Source organism: Salmo salar, chromosome 09, assembly GCF_965601325.2.
Source record: "Salmo salar chromosome 09, fSalSal1, whole genome shotgun sequence".
Classification (NCBI taxonomy): domain Eukaryota; kingdom Metazoa; phylum Chordata; class Actinopteri; order Salmoniformes; family Salmonidae; genus Salmo; species Salmo salar.
In genome coordinates, this window is record NC_138299.1 from 138494552 (window position 1) to 138517191 (window position 22640).

Here is a 22640-nt window from a genome sequence, read left to right on the forward strand (position 1 = left end):
CAAGAAAATGGTACCGTCTGCTTTGCTTAATATAAGGAATTTGAAATGATTTTACTTCTACTTTTGACACTTAAGTATATTTGAGCAATTACATTTACTTTTGATACCTAACTATATTTGAGCAATTACATTTACTTTTGATACTTTCATTTTTACTTGAGTAACTTTCTATTAGGGTATCTATACTTTTACTCAAGTATGACAATTGGGTACTTTTCCCACTACTGCTCTTATCCACAGCGACTTATCGCTGCAATTAGGGTTGCTCAAGGGCACAGACAATAGTTTTTCACCTAGTCGGCATGGGAATTCAAATACCAACCAGAAAATCAATACATCCACTTTTCATCTAATAAAATCTTCAATATGTTTGAAAAAGCAAAAGATAAAATTGATTCATTTCACAAAATATCATATGGTTCATTATGAGTCTCATATCAAAAGTGTCTGTATCACTGTTTTTATTTTGCAAAATCCAAACAAGTGCACCTAGTCATGCAGTACCACTTATCACCATGTGGCAGTAGCACCAGTAAGATACATTTATTTTTAAGGAAATTGGCAGCAGCCACCCAGTCTGGCTCTCAGACTGGCTACTGCTGGTTTAGAGGGGATAGTAGCATAGAAGACATCCTCTTCCACAGCGAAGTCTATGTCAAATAATTCATACATGAGATTGTTGACACTGGCAAATATTATTCAAGGAGAGCTGGTACAACAGGCTGGAATGCTGAGTTACTTGAACTGGCCATATTTACTTTATGCCAAGGTTGGCCACGCAGCAAAACTTAATCTAGGCAGTATACAAACCAGATGAGGTTTAACACTTTTTAAAGTCTACACTACCGGTCAAAAGTTTTAGAACACCTACTCATTCAAGTAAAAAAAAAAGGGTATACTGAAGATAGCCCTATTTGGTAAAAGACCAAGTCCATATTATGGCAAGAACAGCTCAAATAAGTAAAGAGAAATGACAGTCCATCATTACTTTAAGACATGAAGTTCAGTCAATATGGAACATTTCAAGAACTGAAAGTTTCTTTAAGTGCAGTCTCAGAAACCATCAAGTGCTATGATAAAACTGGCTCTCATGTGGACCGCCACAGGAATGGAAGACCCAGAGTTACCTCTGCTCCAGAGGATAAGTTCATTCGAGTTACCAGCCTCAGAAATTGCACCCTAAATAAATGCTTCAGAGTTCAAGTAACAGATGTCTCAACATCAACTGTTCAGAGGAGACTGTGTGAATCAGGCCTTCATGGTCAAATTGTTGCAAAGAAACCACTACTAAAGGACACCAATAACGAGTAGAGACTTACTTGGGCCAAGAAACACGAGCAATGGACATTAAACTGGTGGAAATTTGTCCTTTAGTCTGGAGTCCAAACTTGAGATTTTTGGTTCCAACCGCCGTGTCTTTGTGAGACAAGGTGTGGGTGAATGGATGACCTCCGCATGTGTATTTCCCACCGTAAAGCATGGAGGTGTTATAGTGTGGGGGTGCTTTGTTGGTGACACTGTCGATGATTTATTTAGAATTCAAGGCACACTCAACCAGCATGGCTACCAGAGCAGTCATTACGCCATCCCATCTGGTTTGGGCTTAGTGGGACTACCATTTGTTTTTCAACAGGACAATGACCCAACACACCTCCAGGCTGCGTAAGGCTATTTTACCAAGGAGAGTGATGGTGTGCTTCCTCAGATGACCTGGCCTCCACAATGACCCGACCTCAACATAATTGAGATGGTTTGGGATGCGTCGGACCGCAGAGTGAAGGAAAAGCAGCCAAGTGCTCAGCATGTGGGAATTCCTTCAAGACTGTTGGAAAAGCATTCCAGGTGAAGCTGGTTAAGAGAATGCCAAGAATGTGCAAAGCTATCAAGGGAAAGGGCAGCTACTTTGAAGAATCTGAAATAGTTGGATTTGTTTAACACTTTCTTGGTTACTACATGATTCCATATGTGTTATTTCATAGTTTTGATGTCTTCACTATTATTCTGCAAAGTAGAAAATAGTAAAAATAAAAGAATAACCCTTGAATGAGTAGGTCCTAAAACTTTTGACCGGTAGTGTAGGTCATAGTCCTTGGACTTTGTCACAGTAATTCTAGTCCCACTAAGCAAATGGTACCTTCCCAACAATTAAAAATACACTATGATAGAGTTATTCATTTTAGTGTGGTGCATATTGTTTAATATTATAGAGGATATGCATGTACTCATTTAGTTCTTACCCAACAACATTCTCTTCTCTATCAGTACAAGAATACAAATGTAATAACCAAAAGTCCACATTCAGTTAGTAATTCAAAATGTAAAAAGTAAACATGTATTTTTATTGAGGCCCTCATGAATTGATCCATCATTGATATAGCACAGTAGATGCATCCCTTTTGTAAAATACTTAAGACATAAAGCTATGTTCAGAACCTCAACTTATTGATACCCCTCCCAATCATATATGTTTTCAATTAACAATCATTTTTATGATTTCATCCTGAGCCAGGAAGCAACCTTCAAGAAATACTGTCAAATCTCCCAAGTGTTCAGTGGAAGCAATTCATTCCTCATCAGCAGTCAATCATCTAACATGAAGGACTTTGGATGATGTTATATATACTGCACGTTAGTGTGAATTGTGACGGGTCACATTTGATACGTTTTATCTCATTCCTTTTTTTGTGGTAGGATGGAGTAATAAAAGAAAGTTAAATATCCATAGTGATGCCCCGTCCCGCTGGTCCAGTCCTGTTAGGGGTCAGGCTGCAGAGGTCAAGGGGACCTGAGGGAGTGGCCTAGTCTGCCGAGCTCAGCTGCAGCACACTGGAGGTTACAGCCTTGGGGAGACTTCAGGTAGTGATGGTGTGTGTGTAGAAGTGAAATTTAGAGTTTCATTGTCTCTAGTGTCCTTATCTTAAAAAATAAAGAATAATTATCAACAAAGAAAAAAAATCCTCTAAGATGAGCTGCTGGTCATAGGTTCATGCGTAAATGCTCGGGCCTCTTGGCCATGACGGGGTAGGCCTGTTGTTTGAACTGGGACAGGTTGGCCCCCGTAGGCTGGCGGATGGGCAGGGGGGCTGAGGCCTCAGAGCTGGCCTGCACATCCATCTGTTCTGGGGTTGACACATACATGACCTGCTCCTGTGGCGACTGGAGACATAGAGAGGATCCGCCGGGCATCAATGGGCCCCGGGGCCACACGTCACCGGCAGAGAACTTGAGAGGGCTGAAAAGGAATAGGGGACATACCCTGACTATGTGGTGATGTGGCATACTCAATGTTGTACAAGATATGTAGGAATAGGGGACATACCCTGACTATGTGGTGATGTGGAATACTCAATGTTGTACAAGATATGTAGGAACAGCCGAAGAGGCTGAAATGACAGAATACCTGACTGGTGTTCTTGGGCTCCCCAAAAACCGTCGGGGTGAGCGGATTTTTGGCTCGAATGAGAACTTTTCCTTTACATTTTCCAGTACTGATGGAGCAACATACGTAAAGCCCTGCAGGAGCAATGACAGAGGGGTTACTGTCACCAGCACTGCCTACCAAGGTATAAGAAGAAATTAAGGTGAATTCTGTCAAATCATGATTTTGTCTTATGAGCAAAATTAACACAAACACATGTACTACGCGATTAAACAGGTTCCGAATTTATGTGAAACATCACAGCACAGCTGAAAAATATATGGCATATGGAAATCATAAGAGGGCGGTTTATGGAGATAGGTGGGATGGACTGAGAATAGCTGAGAGGTGGGTTTAAAAGCTCATGTTCTATAATAGTTATGACTGAAAACATGATGTTTAAGTACTATCTAGATGTAATGTATATCAAATTACTTTATTCTTGCTATGTAAAAAAAAAAGTGTAATGTGTATGTTACAAAATAAATAGCTGTAAAAAATAAAAACATGTAATCTCTAACAAGATATGTAGCAGTCTTACCAGAAAGGCTTGGTTGGCGCTTTCACTAAGTGTAGAGTCGTCTGGGCTGTCTACTGGTGTCTGGCTGGTGAACTTGGAGTCAAACTGGCTCACATCTTCAGCAGATTGCTATGGATACAAGAGATCAGTTATGTTACAGAGTCTAACGCCTTTGAGAGCTAGAAAGGTTGTCTAAAACAAATGGAAGCTCTTCTTCTGCTTACCAGGAAAGGTTTGAATGGAGCCTCCACTTTCCTGGCCAGGAGCTCTTCCCAGTTAATGTGTCGGAAGAAGGGATGAGCCTAAGGGAAGATTAGAAAACAAAATATTACAACAATAGCATTTTAATTTCAATACTTCCCTGTCCCCTCTCACTTTTGAACACTTCTATTTAGGGTCATCTTTTGTTGTATTGTGATCAGAGGCTTAGGCCAAAGTGTTGCTTGCCAGAATGGGGTAGAACCTCGAACTCAAGGTTGAGGTTATATTTGTCTTGGCAGCATCAAGTCAATCCAGCCAAAAATGTTCCACTCCTTCTCTTGTTCTCACCTGCACCTCTGTAGCATCTCCAGCCCCTGCTCCAAGTCTTGACGAGGCATTTCTCTTCAGAAGCTGAAAAACAAGAACAAGTATAAATACATATGCGATAACCAAAATGTAAATAAAAAAGGTCAAATATGTTAAACAAATAGTCACCCTTTTCAGGAGATCTCTGGCTTCTTGTGTGAGGTAGGGTGGGAGGTTCAGCTTGCATTTTAAGATTTTGTCAATGGTCTTCTTCCTGTTTTCACCAGTGAAGGGTGGCTACATTTGAAAAATAAAATAACCTTGGGTCAACACTAGGGCTGTGGCAGTCACGAAATGTCGTCAGCCGGTGATTGTCAAGCAAATAACTGTTGGTATGACAGTAATTAACCATTAATTAACATGAACACATTTAGCATCTCCTGGCTTCCACACAAGCCACTGATGCAGACCATTGGAACATCTACATTTTAAAGTCTAATGAATCTATGTAATACCTTCACAAAAAAAAAAAACCATTTATTTTAGACAGGTCTAAAGAAGCATGACATGAAGAAAATATATATTTCAGAAAAGAATAGTATACTCTGAGTTGTCCTTACGTTGACAAGATGGCGCCGGAGAACAAGGATGACATTTAACGTATTCCAAACCAATTGTGTTTTTTTGATAGTTTCTTTGCCTTGTTTAAACTTATTTTGTACACAATGTTGCTGCTACCGTCTCTTATGACAGAAAAAAACTTCTGGACATCAGAACTGCGATTACTCACCACAGACTGGCACAATGCTTTTTTCCTTTAATGAGTCCAACGTGAATGACATACTGCTTTCCCGTGAACAGGCCCGCTTTCAAGGAGCGGGACTCTAACTCAGAAACTTAGAAAAAAAATCCTTCTATGCCCTCCAACGAACAAACAAACAGGCAAAGCGTCAATACAGGACTAAGATCGAATCGTATTACACCGGCTCTGACGCTCGTCGGATGTGGCAGGGCTTGCCAACCATTAGACTACAAAGGGAAGCACAGCCGAGAGCTTCCTAGTGACACGAGCCTACCAGACCAGCTAAACTACTTCTTTGCTTGCTTCGAGGCAAATAGCACTGAAACATGCATGAGAGCACCAGCTGTTCAGGAAGACTGACTATGTGAGTAAGACCTTTAAACAGGTCAACATTCACAAGGCCGCAGGGCCAGACGGATTACCAGGACGTGTACTTCGAGCATGTGCTAACCAACTGGCAAGTGTCTTCACTGACATTTTCAACTTCCCCCTGTCCAAGTCTGTAATACCAACATATTTTAAGCAGACCACTGTAGTCCCTATGCCCAAGAACCCTAAGATAACTTGCCTAAATGATAACCAACCCGTAGCACTCACGTCTGTAGCCATGAAGTGCTGTGAAAGGCTGGTCATGGCTCACATCAACATCATCACCCCAGAAACCCTAGACCCACTCCAAATTGGATACTGCCCCAACAGATCCACAGATGATGCAATCGTTATTGCACTTCACACTGTCCTTTCACCTATGTGAGAAAGCTATTCATTGACTACAGCTCAGCGTTCAACACCATAGTGCCCTCAAAGCTCATCAATAAGCCAAGGACCCTGGGACTAAACATCTCCCTCTGCAACTGGATCCTAGACTTCCTGACGGGCCGCCCCTAGGTGGTAAGGGTAGGTAACAACACATCCGCCATGCTGATCCTCAACACAAGGGCCCCTCAGGGGTGCGTGCTCAGTCCCCTCCTGTACTCCCTGTTCACTCATGACTACACGGCAGGCACGGCTCCAACCTCATCATTAAGTTTGCCGATGACACAGAGGTAGGCCTGATCACCCACAATGACGAGACAGCCTATAGGGAGGTGGTCAGACACCTGGCTGTGTGCTGCCAGGACAACAACCTCTCCCTCAACGTGACACGTACGCTACGGTCACAAGACGCAGGCCTCCTAATTGTCCCTAGAATTTCTAAGCAAACGGCTGGAGGTAGGGCTTTCTCCTATAGAGCTCCATTTTTATGGAATGGTCTGCCTACCAATGTGAGAGACGCAGACTCAGTCTCAACCTTTAAGTCTTTACTGAAGACTTATCTCTTCAGTAGGTCCTATGATTAAGTATAGTCTGGCCCAGGAGTGTGAAGGTGAACGGAAAGGCTGGAGCAACGAACCGCCCTTGCTGTCTCTGCCTTGCCGGTTCCCCTCTTTCCACTGGGATTCTCTGCCTCTAACCCTTTTACAGAGGCTGTCACTGGCCTACTGGTGTTCTTCCATGCCGTCCATGGGAGGGGTGCGTCACTTGAGTGGGTTGAGTCACTGACGTGGTCTTCCTGTCTGGGTTGGCGCCCCCCCCCCCCTTGGGTTGTGCCATGGCGGAGATCGTTGTGGGCTATACTCGGCCTTGTCTTAGGACGGTAAGTTGGTGGTTGGAGACATCCCTCTAGTGGTGTGGGGGCTGTGCTTTGGCAAAGTGGGTGGGGTTATATCCTGCCTGTTTGGCCCTGTCCGGGGGTATCATCGGATGGGGCCACAGTGTCTTCTGATCCCTCCTGTCTCAGCCTCCAGTATTTATGCTGCAGTAGTTTATGTGTCGGGGGGCTAGGGTCAGTCTGTTACATCTGGAGTATTTCTCTTGTCTTATCCGGTGTCCTGTGTGTATTTAAATATGCTCTCTCTAATTCTCTCTTTCTCTCTTTCTGTCTTTCTCTCGGAGGACCTGAGCCCTAGGACCATGCCTCAGGACTACCTGGTATGATGACTCCTTGCTGTCCCCAGTCCACCTGGCCGTGCTGCTGCTCCAGTTTCAACTGTTCTGCCTGCGGCTATGGAACCCTGACCTGTTCACCGGACGTGCTTGTTGCACCCTCGACAACTACTATGATTATTATTATTTGACCATGCTGGTCATTTATGAACATTTTAACATTTTGACCATGTTCTGTTTTAATATCCACCCTGCACAGCCAGAAGAGGACTGGCCACCCCTCATAGCCTGGTTCCTCTCTAGGTTTCTTCCTAGGTTTTTGGCCTTTCTAGGGAGTTTTTCCTAGGGAGTTTTTCCTAGCCACCGTGCTTCTTTCACATGCTTTGCTTGCTGTTTGGGGTTTTAGGCTGGGTTTCTGTACAGCACTTTGAGAATATCAGCTGATGTACGAAGGGCTATATAAAAATAAATTTGATTTGAAATTTGATCAAGACAAAGGAGATGATTGTGGACTACAGGAAAAGGAGGACCGAGCACACCCCCATTCTCATCGACTGGGCTGTAATGGAGCAGGTTGAGAGCTTCAAGTTCCTTGGTGTCCACATCACCAACAAACATGGTCCAAGCACACCAAGACAGTCGTGAAAGATTTGGCATGGGTCTTCAGATCCTCAAAAAGATTCTACAGCTGCACCATCAAGAGCATCCTGACTGGTTGCATCACTGCCTGGTATGGCAACTGCTCGGCCTCCGACCGCAAGGCAAAACAGAGGGCAGTGCGTACGGCCCAGTACATCACTGGGGCCCAGTACATCACTGGGGCCCAGTACATCACTGGGGCCCAGTACATCACTGGGGCCCAGTACATCACTGGCTTCCTGCCATCCAGGACCTCTATATCAGGCGGTCAGAGGAAGGCCCTAGAAATTGTCAAAGACTCCAGCCACCCTCGTCATAGACTGTTTCCTCTTCTACCGCACGGCGGTAACAAAGATCCAAGAGGCTTTTAAACAGCTTCTACCCCCAAGCCATAAGACTCCTCAACATCTAATCAAATGGCTACCCAGACGATTTGCATTGCACCCCCCCACTCCCTTTTACGCAACCGCTACTCTCTGTTGTTATCTATGGATAGTCACTTTAAGTCGCTCTGGATAAGAGCGTCTGCTAAATGACTAAAATGTAAATGTAAATGTAAATAACTCTACCTACAGTGCCTTGAAAAAGTATTCATCCCCCTTGGCATTTTTCCTATTTTGTTGCATTACAACCTGTAATTTAAACTGATTTTTATTTGGACTTTATGTAATGGACATACACAAAATAGTCCAAATTGGTGAAGTGAATTGAAAAAAAGAACTTTTTCAAAGAATGCAACAAAAAAAAAGCTAAAGTGATGCGTGCATATGTTTACATTTAAGTCATTTAGCAGACGCTCTTATCCAGAGCGACTTACAAATTGGTGAATTCACCTTATGATGTCCAGTGGAACAACCACTTTACAATAGTGCATCTAAATCTTTTAAGGGGGGGGGGGGGTGGGGTTAAAAGGATTACTTTATCCTATCCTAGATATTCCTTAAAGAGGTGGGGTTTCAGGTGTCTCCGGAAGGTGGTGATTGACTCCGCTGTCCTGGCGTCGTGAGGGAGCTTGTTCCACCATTGGGGTGCCAGAGCAGCGAACAGTTTTGACTGGGCTGAGCGGGAACTGTGCTTCCTCAGAGGTAGGGGGGCCAGCAGGCAAGAGGTGGATGAACGCAGTGACCTTGTTTGGGTGTAGGGCCTGATCAGAGCCTGAAGGTATGGAGGTGCCGTTCCCTTCACAGCTCCGTAGGCAATCACCATGGTCTTGTAGCGGATGCGAGCTTCAACTGGAAGCCAGGGGAGAGAGCGGAGGAGCGGGGTGACGTGAGAGAACTTGGGAAGGTTGAACACCAGACGGGCTGCGGCGTTCTGGATGAGTTGTAGGGGTTTAATGGCACAGGCAGGGAGCCCAGCCAACAGCGAGTTGCAGTAATCCAGACGGGAGATGACAAGTGCCTGGATTAGGACCTGCGCCGCTTCCTGTGTGAGGCAGGGTCGTACTCTGCGAATGTTGTAGAGCATGAACCTACAGGATCGGGTCACCGCCTTGATGTTAGTGGAAAACGACAGGGTGTTGTCCAGGATCACGCCAAGGTTCTTAGCACTCTGGGAGGAGGACACAAGGGAGTTGTCAACCGTGATGGCGAGATCATGGAACGGGCAGTCCTTCCCCGGGAGGAAGAGCAGCTCCGTCTTGCCGAGGTTCAGCTTGAGCTGGTGAGCCGTCATCCACACTGATATGTCTGACAGACATGCAGAGATGCGATATGTATTCACCCCCTTTGCTATGAAGCCCCTAAATAAGATCTGGAGCAACCAATTACCTTCAGAAGTCACACAATTAGTTAAATAAAGTCCACTTGTGTGCAATCTAAGTGTCACATGATCCATCACATATTCTCAGTACATACACACCCGTTCTGAAAGGCCCCAGTCTTCAACACCACCAAGCAAGGGGCACCACCAAGCAAGCGGCACCATGAAGACCAAGGAGCTCTCCAAACAGGTCAGGGACAATATTGTGGAGAAGTACAGATCAGGGTTGGGTTATATAAAAATATCCGAAACTTTGAACATCCCACGGAGCGCCATTAAATCCATTATTAAAATGGAAAGAATACGGCACAACAAACCTGCCAAGAGAGGACCGCCCACCAAAACTCACAGACCAGGCAAGGAGGGCATTAATCAGAGAGGCAACAAAGAGACCAAAGATAACCATGAAGGAGCTGCAAAGCTCCACAGCGGAGATTGGAGTATCTGTCCATAGGACCACTTTAAGCCATACACTCCACTGAGCTGGGCTTTACGGAAAAGTTTAGCCAGAAAAAAGCCATTGCTTAATGAAAAAAAATAAGCAAACACGTTTGCTTGTGGGAGTCTCCCCAAACATATGAAAGAAGGTACTCTGGTCAGATGAGACTAAAATTGAGCTTTTTGGCCATCAAAGAAAACGCTATGCCTGGTGCAAACCCAACACCTCTCATCACCCCGAGAACATTATTGTGGCAGCATCATGCTGTGGGGATGTTATTCATCAGCAGGTACTGGGAAACTGGTCAGAATTGAAGGAATGAAGGATGGCACTAAATACAGGGAAATTCTTTAGGGAAACCTGTTTCAGTCTTCCAGAGATTTGAGACTGGGACGAGGTTCACCTTCCAGCAGGACAATGACCCTAAGCATACTGCTAAAGCAACACTCGAGTGGTTTAAGGGGAAACATTTAAATGTCATGGAATGGCCTAGTCAAAGCTCAGACCTCAATCCAATTGAGAATCTGTGTTATGACTTAAACATTGCTGTACACCAGCGGAACCGATCCAAATTGAAGGAGCTGGAGCAGTTTTGCCTTGAAGAATGGGCAAAAATCCCAGTGGCTAGATGTGCCAAGCTTATAGAGACATACCCCAGGAGACTTGCAGCTGTAATTGCTGCAAAGGTGGCTCTACAAAGTATTGACTTTGGGGGGGGGGGTGAATAGTTATGCATGCTCAAGTTCAGTTTCTTTGCCTAATTTCTTGTTTGTTTCACAATCAAAAAATTATTTTGCATCTTCAAAGTGGTAGGCAAGTTGTGTAAATCAAATGATACAAACCCCCACCCAAAAAATCTATTTTAATTCCAGGTTGTAAGGCAACAAAACAGGAAAAATGCCACTGTACATATTATCTCAACTAACCGGTGGCCCTGCACATTGACTCGTACCGTACACCCCTGAATATAGTCTCGCTATTGTTATTTTACTGCTGCTCTTTAATTACTTGTTACTTTTCTTATATATTTTTTTTACTGCATTGTTGGTTAGGGGCTCGTAAGTAAGCATTTCACTGTAAGGTCTACACCCGTTTTCAGCGCATGTGACTAATAAAATTTGATGTTAGGTCCTGATGTGGCTATGGGCTACACTAGTTCATTCAGTAAACAAGATTTGCTTACAATTCTGTGGCATTATTTTATAGTATGAACAAAGCTGTATAAAATCTAAATATTTTATCCAAAAGATTTGCACACGCAGCTATTCTGTGTTGAGCGGTTAACTTCTTTGGGAACGGGGGGCAGTATTGAGTAGCTTGGATGAATAAGGTGCCCAGAGTAAACTGCCTGCTACTCAGGCCCAGAAGCTAGAATATGCATATAATTAGTGGATTTGGATAGAAAACACTCTAAAGTTTCCAAAACTGTTAAAAAAAGTGTCTATGAGTATAACAGAACTCATATGGCAGGCAAAAACCTGTGAAACATCCAACAAGGAAGTGGGAAATCTGAGGTTTGTAGTTTTTTTAAGCAATTGCCTATCCAATATACTGTGTCTATGGGGTCAGATTGCACTTCCTAAGGCTTCCACTAGACGTCAACAGTCTTTAGAACATTTCAGGCTTCTACTGTGAAAGGGGAGCGAATAAGAGCTGTTTGAACCAGGGGTCTGGCTGAAAGCCTTGAGTTGTTTATCGTGCGCGGCCGTGAGTGCGCGCCCCGTTCCCTTTCCTTTCCTTTCCAAAGACAAAGGAATTGTCCGGTTGGAATATTATTGAAGATTTATGAGAAATACATCCTAAAGATTGATTATATACATCGTTTGACATGTTTCTACTTACTATAATGGAACTGTTTTGACTTTTCGTCTGGACTTTGTGAGCGCACCTTGTGCATTTGGTTTACTGGACTAAACTCGAACAAAAAGGAGGTATTTGGACATAAAGATTAACTTTATCGAACAAAACAAACATTTATTGTCTAACATGGAGAAGGTAAGTGATTAATTTTAACGCTATTTCTGACACCTCTCCTTGGTTGGAAAATGGCTGTATGGTTTTCTGTGGCTAGGCGCTGACCTAACATAATCGCATGGTGTGCTTTTGACATAAAGCCTTTTTGAAATCAGACACTGTGGCTGGATTAACAAGAAGCTCATCTTTAAAATGGTGTATAATACTTGTATGTTTGAGGAATTGTAATTATGAAATTTCTGTTGTTTGAATTTGGCGCCCAGCAATTTCACTGGCTGTTGGCGAGGTGGGACACTAGCGTCCCACATATCCCAGAGAGGTTATTAACAAATAAATAGGTACTGCTTAATAAATAGGTATGCTTAATTTAGAGTTAGAGTTATTTAGAGTTATTAATGTAACTTTAGTTGTTATACAAACATTGGGCTATATGTTTTGATTTTTAATATATTATAAGGCTGCATGATGAGACTAGTAATGCAGATTTTTTTTTAAGTAACTTGAAAGGCATAAGCTCAACTTAGTTTTTTTGCGCAGGCTGTACAAACTCCAATAGTCTCTCATTCACAGTTTGACAAGCACTTGATAATGACTCGAATTTCACGGCGGCATCCCCTTTGTGGCTGTAATGCACCCCCAAAAATTCCATGCCTTTTGCGGCCCGGAGTGCTGCCTTGTTCCCTTCTACCTTAGTGCTGCGCAATCCGAAGCGCCTCTCAATCACGTCTTTCTCACAGGCTACAAGTGAAGACAGACACCAGGGATGCAACTGCACGCGTCCTTATCCAATTCAGAGGTGTATATTGAAGATAATGGAATAACTTTCCACATTTACCTTGTCTGCTAACAAGATGAGTAGGCCTAACAAACAGCAAAAGCACTAGCCTATATCAATCTACTATCCCCCATAGCACAAAAATGTACCTACGCTATTGGTCAACTTGACCTTCTGTGTGAGAAAGAAATATTCCGAACATAGTCTGGGACAGTTGTGGGATGGGATAGATCCCAAATTTATACAACCACTAGCATAAAAAAAATAAAAATAATTCACAATGTGAATGACCAACAGAATGTTCAGCTTAAAATGTTGATAATCTATAAGGCTATTTCTTCACATTATAAGCGCAGCAATGCGCACATGGCAGTAGGCTATAAGCGCGAATGTTCCTTTAGCGGGAAAACACCATTATCAAAAAGTGACCGCAAATGCGATAATACATGTAATGTTTTTATTAAAAAGGAGCATTTATATGGTGAAAATGATCTTCCCCAAACTTGAAACTCACGTGCTGCTTATGTATGCCAGTTAGGCTCTAAACACCTTGTTAAGCAGATTAATGTGCTTCATTTTAATAAGTTATTTGGCCACTTCAGTTGTGATACACACCTTATCAAAACATATAGGCCTTTCGGGTAGGCTACATGAGGTATGCAAATATGATTACAAAAAGTTGCAAAAAAATATATAATTCACAAGTGACATGCTAATATTATCACCCATCAGACTATTCTGATTTCATCTTGCCTTTACATATTCTAAATAGTATATGTGACATTTGTTTTGATTTAGAATGGACCATTATCATGCACCTGTCTCAGAACTTTGGCAGCAGGAAAAAATACATGTCATCTATGCACTTAAATAGCCAGGTAGGCTATACTCCTGTGGTAAAGATAAACAATGTGCTTAATATTAGGAAAGTTGAGAAATAAATATAGTAGGCCTAGTCTATAGAAAGCTCTTTTTGATAGAGGCCATCACTCTGTTTCCTCACGCAATCAGAGTGATTAGAGGGACAATAGAGTGCTGAGTACCAGGCAGAGAGCAAGTTTGGTAGGCTACTAATGACCATCAGCAGCGTCAGAGCTTGGAGAAGCCTAATTACCGTGACTAAACGGTCACATAGAATTTGACTGCCTTCATGACTCGGGACCGCCATTGTGGCAGTAATACGGTCACTGCAACACCCCTAGTCAACACCGATTGATTGTAACAGAAGTTGTTGTATTACTACGTCATTATAAACAGAAGTCTATGAAAGAAATTTGGCACTAACCGCTCCAGTCAGCATGTCGTACATAAGCGCTCCAAGACTCCACCAGTCCACTGCTCTGTTGTGTCCACTTCTCATCAGGATCTCTGGAGCCCTGACACAACAACTGTTTTTTTACACTTCTTTTCATGAAAGACTGAGGCAGTAAATAGATACAAAATAGCACAGCTTTCAACAGATTTACATGAACAACAGGTGGTGTGTATTTTACAAAGTGTGACTTACATGTACTCTATGGTGCCACAGAAAGTATGGGTGACTGTGCCGCCGTGAATGGACTCTTTACACAGTCCAAAGTCAGTCAGTTTCACATGGCCTGGAAAAACACACAATACAGAAACACTACAGCCAATTTCACTTTGAGGTGGATATGCAGAACATTTTGTAAATTACATTTCCTGCGGAATAAATCAAATCAAATGTTATTAGTCACATGCGTTGAATACAACAGGTATACAACATTTCACCTTACAGTGAAATGCTTACTTACGAGCCCCTAACCGACAGTGCAGTTAAAAAAATATGGATAAGAATGAGAGATAAAAGTAACAAGTAATTAAACAGCAGTAAAAAAATAACAATAATGTTGTGTAATAGTGATATGGGGAAAAAATTGATAGTTACATATCAATTACATTTTGGACAATATTATACCAATATTTGACTCCAATAATCAATTTATATTTGTTTGCTACAGTAGGTAGCATTAGCAGCGCTAGTCAGCTGTACCTGCGCCAAAACTTCTTTTTTCATCCTAGCTTGTTCTCCATCTTCTTTTTAAATAGTGAGCCAACATGTTTTCAGCACTTATTTCCATGACTGATCAAAACTTGCTTTCTCATTTTCCCTCGTCTCTTAGCAGCAAACTTACAGTGAGCAATATTTTTGGAACATCAAATCGCAGTATCGAATCGTAATACATAAACAATTGTGAAAATCGCAATAAATATAGTATCAGCAGCTAAGTATTGTGATAATATCGTCTCATGAGGTCCGTGGCAATTCCCAGCTCTAATGTCTAACATGAAGTGCATATAAATGCACAAATGTGGATGCATTTACAGCTAATGTAGCATCAAACATTGTCTGACTTGCAGTGCACATGATTGCAACTCAGGACATCTGTTGTGACGTCCTTGCCCAGCATTACCTTGGTTGTTAAGCATGATGTTTTCAGGCTTCAGGTCTCTATAGATGATGCCTTTCTGGTGCAGATGACCCAGAGCCATGGAAATTTCTGCCAGGTAAAAGCTGCAGATAAGAAACCACATTTACATTGTACACACACACACAACTGATTTTTACTAAATTATTTTCTGTGCCAGACACAGCCAACACCTGGTAACCTAATCTTAAGTTTACTGCTTTTGTAAATAGCATTTTCCCTTTCACCAACTAACATACTGTAGGTTATTCCAAATGTGTCTTAGTACAGTGGATGTAAGAAAACTTAGACTGGTACGACTACATTGCCTTTTGTCATCTCTACTCACCAGGCTGTGTCTTCCATAAAAATCCCCTCTCTTTCCAGTTGCATAAACAGCTCTCCACCTGAAAAGTACAACAACATTAATTAAAACTGAAAGACATAAAAAAAAATAAAAAAAATAATTGTAGTGTTGCACAAAATAGTTGTGGGGAGACTACACCAAATTAACTCTTTCACCCATTTAATTTTGAATCCTGACTGACTGACTTTCACATACCATAGTGTGCATTCTTCTCTGTAACTCTAGAGGAGCACAGACAGGAAGGGATGGTGGACAGGATGTAGGCACTATTACATACATTATGGTTTGATGCAATGAGCAGAGGAGACCCATTAAGTGTTCATGTAAATCATGCAAAGGCCAACGTCCTGTGTGAAACAACAAATTCAGATGATTTGAATCATATTTTTTGTGAAACCCTCCTTTGGTGTCAGAATAAGAGAAACCATCTGCATGACTGGGACTGCTAATGTGTAAAGAGATTCAGTCGGACTCCCCAGCAACTCTTGAGCAACAGGAAGAGTGTGGAAAGAATGGATGGTTGTTCATCTTTGGGTGAATAGGTCGTTCGATGTAACTGCCTGTGTGACCCCTGATTTACTGACCGCTGAGGTACTCCAGGATAAGGTACAGCTTTCCCCCTGTCTGGAAGGCGTAGATGAGATCCACGATGAAAGGATGCTTCACTTCCTCCAGGATGTTCCTCTCTGCCTTGGTGTGGGCCGTGTCCTTAGCATTGCGTACAATCATAGCCTGCAAGGCCCCAAATCATTTATGACCATTAGTCATGCTAATACCGCTAGTCTGCCATTTCAAAAGCCACATGATAAAATAAATTTCATTATCAGTTCTAGACAAGCCACCACTGTCAAGAATGTGCTAACATTGAATTTAGTGTTGCTTAGAACATTTCTGTTCAAAATTAAACAATTGGCTTTTCAGGGAATTTTTGCAGCATAGCTTGGGGGACAAATCTTGATGAAGTGGTATGTGACCGCATCTGTCATTAAAGTCCATTTTACTGATCAAGCAAAAGCACAGGCTTCAAGGAAAGACAATATTTGCAAAGAAGCAACACAAAACAATGTTTATTTGTCATATTTACTAAGTTCGAGACAAAATTGAGAGACTTGATGAATATGCCTGCTGCCAATTATGAACTAATTGTAAATAAATGTCTTTGAATATTATTTTTAGGTACCTTCTTTAAAACCTTCATGGCAAATATCTTCCCCGATGCTGCTCCAGCAACTTTTCGAACTTGAAAAACCTAAAAAAGAAGGGAAGAACCGGTTCAACACAATGGGCCAGGCCAAATAATGACAAGTTTGACATGGAATTTAAATAAAACTTCATAAAAGCCAATGAATAAACATTTGAATTAGAGGATGCATTTTAATGGCTCTCAGGGGAACAGCACCTTTCCATAACCGCCCTTTCCCAGCACCCGCAGCAGCTCAAAACACTCCGGCCTGATGTTCTCTTTTCCTTGGTTGACGTTGTCCTCAGATATCTCAATCTTCTCACAGTCGTCCATATTGCTGGGGAAAGAAGTAATGTAACTATATGCTCACTTACAATACACTGACCGAAGCACGGTACAATTACTGTGACCACTCAACATAATTATTTCATCTACCAGGCCTTCATAATGCTAAGGGTCAACACTTACAATTCAAAGCCGCTGCACTGGTCCATGAAATCGTTGATCTGAGCCTATGACAGAAAATGTAAATTAGAACATTGTAAAAATAAATCTGCTTTATAACTGAAATCACTGCAAAGACATAGAACAGCAGTAGCACCTCATTAGATTCAACAGGAATGTTGATTATATTATTTTTAAAAAGTGTTCAATCTTAGACGCAAGGACATCAACTGAAATCAATGCAATGTTAGCTAAAACATTAACTCAACATAGACCAACATGCGAGAGTATACCATCATGTGAAAGATGGTTAAATTCAAATCTGTTTTGGTTACATTTATTTCAGAACCCTGGATAGAGGATCTTGAGCTGTAGACTGCTTTTTTTGTATCTCGACAGCCTTGGAATTGACACCAAACGTACATTTATTTTGTTATGTTTACAAATATTTATGGAGGTAAACATTTTACACCCAAAAAACATGTAACGTGATTTTTAGTGTAGCCCAAAATCCTTGCCAACATGAGATGTTCAATAGAGTACGAAATGTTTCTGATAAAATTGTAATTCTTGGTAGCTAACTGTCAGAGCATGAATACAGTTCGTTCATACCATGTAAACATGGCCCTATACAGCCAATTTACTAGCTAGCTATCACAAATAGTTGATAGGTCTATCATAACGGCGCATGTCCACTATAACCCATCATTAAATCTTGTCCGAACTGGGATTTGCATGTGTCCACATAAGGACCTCCAGTCCATATTGTTCCAAACTGCAGAAGTACCAAAATAAACTGTTGCACGACAGCAACCAAAGCACGCTTGCCTTTGTTGCACATTAACTGTCTAGCAAGCTTGAAAATATAATATTCAATATTCGTATAAAGTATGCTAATATATTAATTGTATAACAACTATCTCCCAACAGCTGAGAACAAGTGACAGCTCATGAGTGTTAACTGGCTGATCTGTGGCTAGCTAATGTTAGAAGGCTAGCGTGTAGCGTTGTCAAAATTGGGCCTAAAGCATTGGCAACACACCAAGACGACGGGCCTATAGCTAGCTAGCATGGCTATCAGCAATTACATCGAACACTAGTGCAACAACACCCGACAGAATCGAGAAAATTACCTCCTCGAGCTCATCGTCGGAGACATTTTCCTCCGGCTGATCCAAATCGATGTCGAATACACCCGCCATCAATGCTTTCGTTCAGGTTCAGTCGGTGAGAATAGCTCGCGCTCATCCGCCTCATGGACAAACACACATCGCCGGCGCCATAACCGGCTACTAAACAGAGCATGCGCACGACACAACACACCAAGTGACGCGCCGATATGACACACTGTGTTTTCATTTCTTTGCGTGGAGATACTGTGTCCATGGACCACGTCATGAGGAGGTGGTGGTGGACATTGTGAGGAGAGAGGTGGAGCGCTATGACCGTGTGGCAGGGGGCACAGGGTCAGGGGTGGGCACATACGCCACTCAGTGTCTCCGGGACGCCTACCCAAACTCCTTCATCCTCAACCACCTGACATGGCCATATGGCACTGAAAAGGCAAGAGGCTTGCTTCAGCACCTGGAAAACATCACAGATCTGGCAGATAAAGGCCTACTATTTATGTTTTACAATACAGACATATTTCCTATGGACTAAGAAAGTAATATTTTATTTTTACATTTTAGTCATTTAGCAGACATTCTTATCCAGAGCGACTTACAATTAGTGCATTCCCCTTAAGATAGCTAGTTGACAAAGAAATGACACGGTTACAATAATATCATTTCTGAAGCCAGAAACAACATCATCATCAGTACTCTTTGGATGACCAGTTTTCACTAACAGCTGTTTTGGGTTTTCCTTTGAAGGTGATTGTCCAGAACTACAACTCTGCTCACGCTGTCACACCTCTGATGCCATCCTCGTTCACACAGTGCACAATATCTATACCCAGCTCATGAACATCAAACACATATCATTCAGTGACGTCAACAAAGTAATCGCCCACCAGCTAGGGAGTGTTCTGCAGCCTGCACTCACTGGTGACTTCCACGGTGTCTACAATAGAAACCCCATAGGTGAGAACTGAGCATCAACACTACTGCAACAAATAAACCAGTGTGTCAAAGTCTTGAAGTTGCATATCACACACTGTGCACTGTGTTTCCATTTGAACTGATGAGCGGCCTGGTGTGTCACCCAGAGTACAAGCTGCTCAGCTTCTGCAACATTCCCCAGGTGTCCAGCTCCTCCATGGCTTACAGCGTGTTCACCTGGCCAGGCCTGCTCCAACACCTACATCAAATGCTTACTGCGTTTTGCATGTTACTGTTTTATTCAAATAAAAAATAAAAAGTGCTATGTAGTCATAGTGCATTGGTCAGAAATGAGTGCTGTACTAGTTTTGAACACCATGGGGAAGCATTGGCTAACTATGAAATTCATAAGTGTGAAATTCTGTGCAGCTGTATTCTTCGACTGGCCAAGGCTTTCGACTCTGTCAATCACCACATTCTTATCGGCAGACTCAACAGCCTTGGTTTCTCAAATGACTGCCTCGCCTGGTTCACCAACTACTTCTGTAGACAGAGTTCAGTGTGTCAAATCGGAGGGCCTGTTGTCCAGACCTCTGGCAGTCTTTATGGGGGTGCCACAGGGTTCAATTCTTGGGCCGACTCTTTTCTCTGTATACATCAGTGATGTCGCTCTTGCTGCTGGTGATTCTCTGATCCACCTCTATGCAGACGACACCATTCTGTATACCTCTGGCCCTTCTTTGGACACTGTGTTAACTAACCTCCAGATGAGCTTCAATGCCATACAACTCTCCTTCCGTGGCCTCCAACTGCTCTTAAATGCAAGTAAAACTAAATGCATGCTCTTCAACCGATCGCTGCCCGCACTTGCACGCCCGACTAGCATCACTACTCTGGACGGTTCTGACTTAGAATATGTGGACAATTACAAATACCTAGGTGTCTGGTTAGACTGTAAACTCTCCTTCCAGACTCACATTAAGCATCTCCCATTCAAAATTAAATCTAGAATCGGCTTCCAATTTCGCAACAAAGCCTCCTTCACTCATGCTGCCAAACATACCCTCGTAAAACTGACTATCCAACCAATCCTTGACTTCGGCGATGTCATTTACAAAATGCCTCCAACACTCTACTCAGCAAATTGGATGCAGTCTATCACAGTGCTATCCGTTTTGTCACCAAAGCCCCATATAGTATCCACCACTGCGAACTGTATGCACTCGTTGGCTGGCCCTCTCTACATATTCGTTGCCAAACCCACTGGCTCCAGGTCATCTACAAGTCTTTGCTAGGTAAAGCCCCGCCTTATCTCAGCTCACTGGTCACCATAGCAACACCCACCCGTAGCACACGCTCCAGCAGGTGTATTTCACTGGTCATCCCCAAAGCCAACACTTCCTTTGGCTGCCTTTCCTTCCAGTTCTCTGCTGCCAATGACTGGAACGAATTGCAAAAATCACTGAAGCTGGAGACCCATATCCCCCTCTCTAACTTTAAGCATCAGCTGTCAGAGCAGCTTACCGATCACTGTACTTGTACACAGCCCATCTGTAAATAGCACACCCAACTACCTCATCCCCATATTGTTATTTTTTCTTTGCACGCCAGTATCTCAACTTGCACATCTATCACTCCAGTGTTAATGCTAGATTGTAATTATTTCACCTCTATGGCCTATTTATTGCCTTACCTCCCTAATCTTACTACATTTGCACACACTGTACATAGATTTTTCATTTGTGTTATTGACTGTACGTTTGTTTATCCCATGTGTAACTCTGTATTGTTGTTTTTGTCGCACTGCTTTGCTTTATCTTGGCCAGGTCGCAGTTGTAAATGAGAACTTGTTCTCAACTGGCCTACCTGGTTAAATAAAGGTGAAATACATTTTTTTTTAAATAACTAGTAGCCTATAGTTGATATTATGTACACTTATCTGGGTACCCTGCTTAAAGTTCTATCCATAAGGGAGTACCACATAATACTACAATGAGGAAGTGTGAAACTCAATAGATTTGTGAGTTGTAGCTGACAGCATTGGCAATAGGAATGCTCACTGAAGAAAACAATACTGTAGACATAATCATAGGCTGACTCATGATATTGTTGATCTAAAAAGTTAGCCATAACTAGCCAAGCATTAAGTTGTAAACAAACAAGGTACACTATGACTAGTTGCTAACTAGTTTGATATATGCAATTGCAGTCAAATACATAGCTAATGGTGCTGATGTGAAGAATAATAAACAAATCTCACAATGACAGACATCACCACAAAACAAACTGAACCTAGCAAGACAGTTAGCCAACATTAGCTGCCACCATGGTGTTCTCGGGGTGATGAGAGGTTTGCGCCAGACATAGCGCTTTCCTTGATGACCAAAAAGCTCATTTTTGTCTCATCTGACCAGAGTACCTTCTTCCATATGTTTGGGGAGTCTCCCACATGCCTTTTGGCGAACACCAAATGTGTTTTTTTAATTATTTCTTTAAACAATGGCTTTTTTCAGGCCCCTCTTCCATAAAGTCCAGCTCTGTGGAGTGTACGGCTTAAAGTGGCCCTATGGATAGATACTCCAATCTCCGCTGTGGAGCTTTGCAGCTCCTTCAGGGTTATCGTTGGTCTCTTTGTTGCCTCCCCGATTAATGTCCTCCTTGCCTGGTCCATGAGTTTTGGTGGGCGGCCCTCTCTTGGCAGGTTTGTTGTGGTGCCATATTCTTTCCATTTTTTAATAATGGATTTAATGGTACTCTGTGGGATGTTCAAAGTTTATTCTGATATTTTTTTATAACCCCACCCTGATCTGAACTTTTCCACAACTTTGTCCCTGACTTGTTTGGAGAGCTCCTTGGTCTTCATGGTGCCGCTTGCTTGGTGGTGTTGAAGACTCTGGGGCCTTTCAGAACAGGTGGAAATATACTGAGATCATGTGACAGATCATGTGACACTTAAATAAAGTCCACCTGTGTGTAATCTAACTAATGTTGTGACTTTTCTGAAGGTAATTGGTTGCACCAGATCTGATTTAGGAGCTTCGTAGCAAAGGGGGTGAACACATATGCATGCACCACGTTTCCATTTTTTAGAATTTTTTTAAACAAGTCATTTTTTTTATTTCACTTCACCAATTTGGACTATTTTGTGTATGTCCGTTACATGAAATCCAAATGTAAATTAATTTAAATTACAGGTTGTAATGCAACAAAATAGGAAAAACACCAGGGGGATGAATACTTTTGCAAGGCACTGTAATTTGTGGAATTTCTTTCCTTCATGCATTTGAGCCAATCAGTTGTGTTGTGACAAGGTAGGGGTGGTGTACAGAAGATAGCTCTATTTGGGTTAGGGCTATCTGCGTGAATCAAGCCTTAATGGTTGAATTGCTGCAAAGAAACCACTACTAAAGGACACCA

The 22640-nt window shown here is 42.3% G+C and overlaps 1 protein-coding gene across 1 annotated transcript; it reads right to left on the reverse strand.

The window, feature by feature from the left end:
• Positions 1 to 2318: 2318 nt before the first annotated feature.
• LOC106613000 (ribosomal protein S6 kinase beta-1) lies at positions 2319 to 18520 on the reverse strand. Its single transcript, XM_014214794.3, has 15 exons — positions 18315 to 18520; positions 17206 to 17249; positions 16954 to 17074; positions 16735 to 16803; positions 16139 to 16286; positions 15537 to 15594; positions 15194 to 15294; positions 14269 to 14359; positions 14047 to 14137; positions 4635 to 4742; positions 4488 to 4550; positions 4163 to 4240; positions 3960 to 4067; positions 3401 to 3513; positions 2319 to 3232 (listed from the first exon to the last, which is right to left on the reverse strand). Exons 1-15 carry the CDS (start codon positions 18381 to 18383, stop codon positions 2977 to 2979), a joined length of 1518 nt encoding a protein of 505 aa, XP_014070269.1. The 5' UTR covers positions 18384 to 18520; the 3' UTR covers positions 2319 to 2976.
• Between the last annotated feature and the right edge of the window lie 4120 nt (positions 18521 to 22640).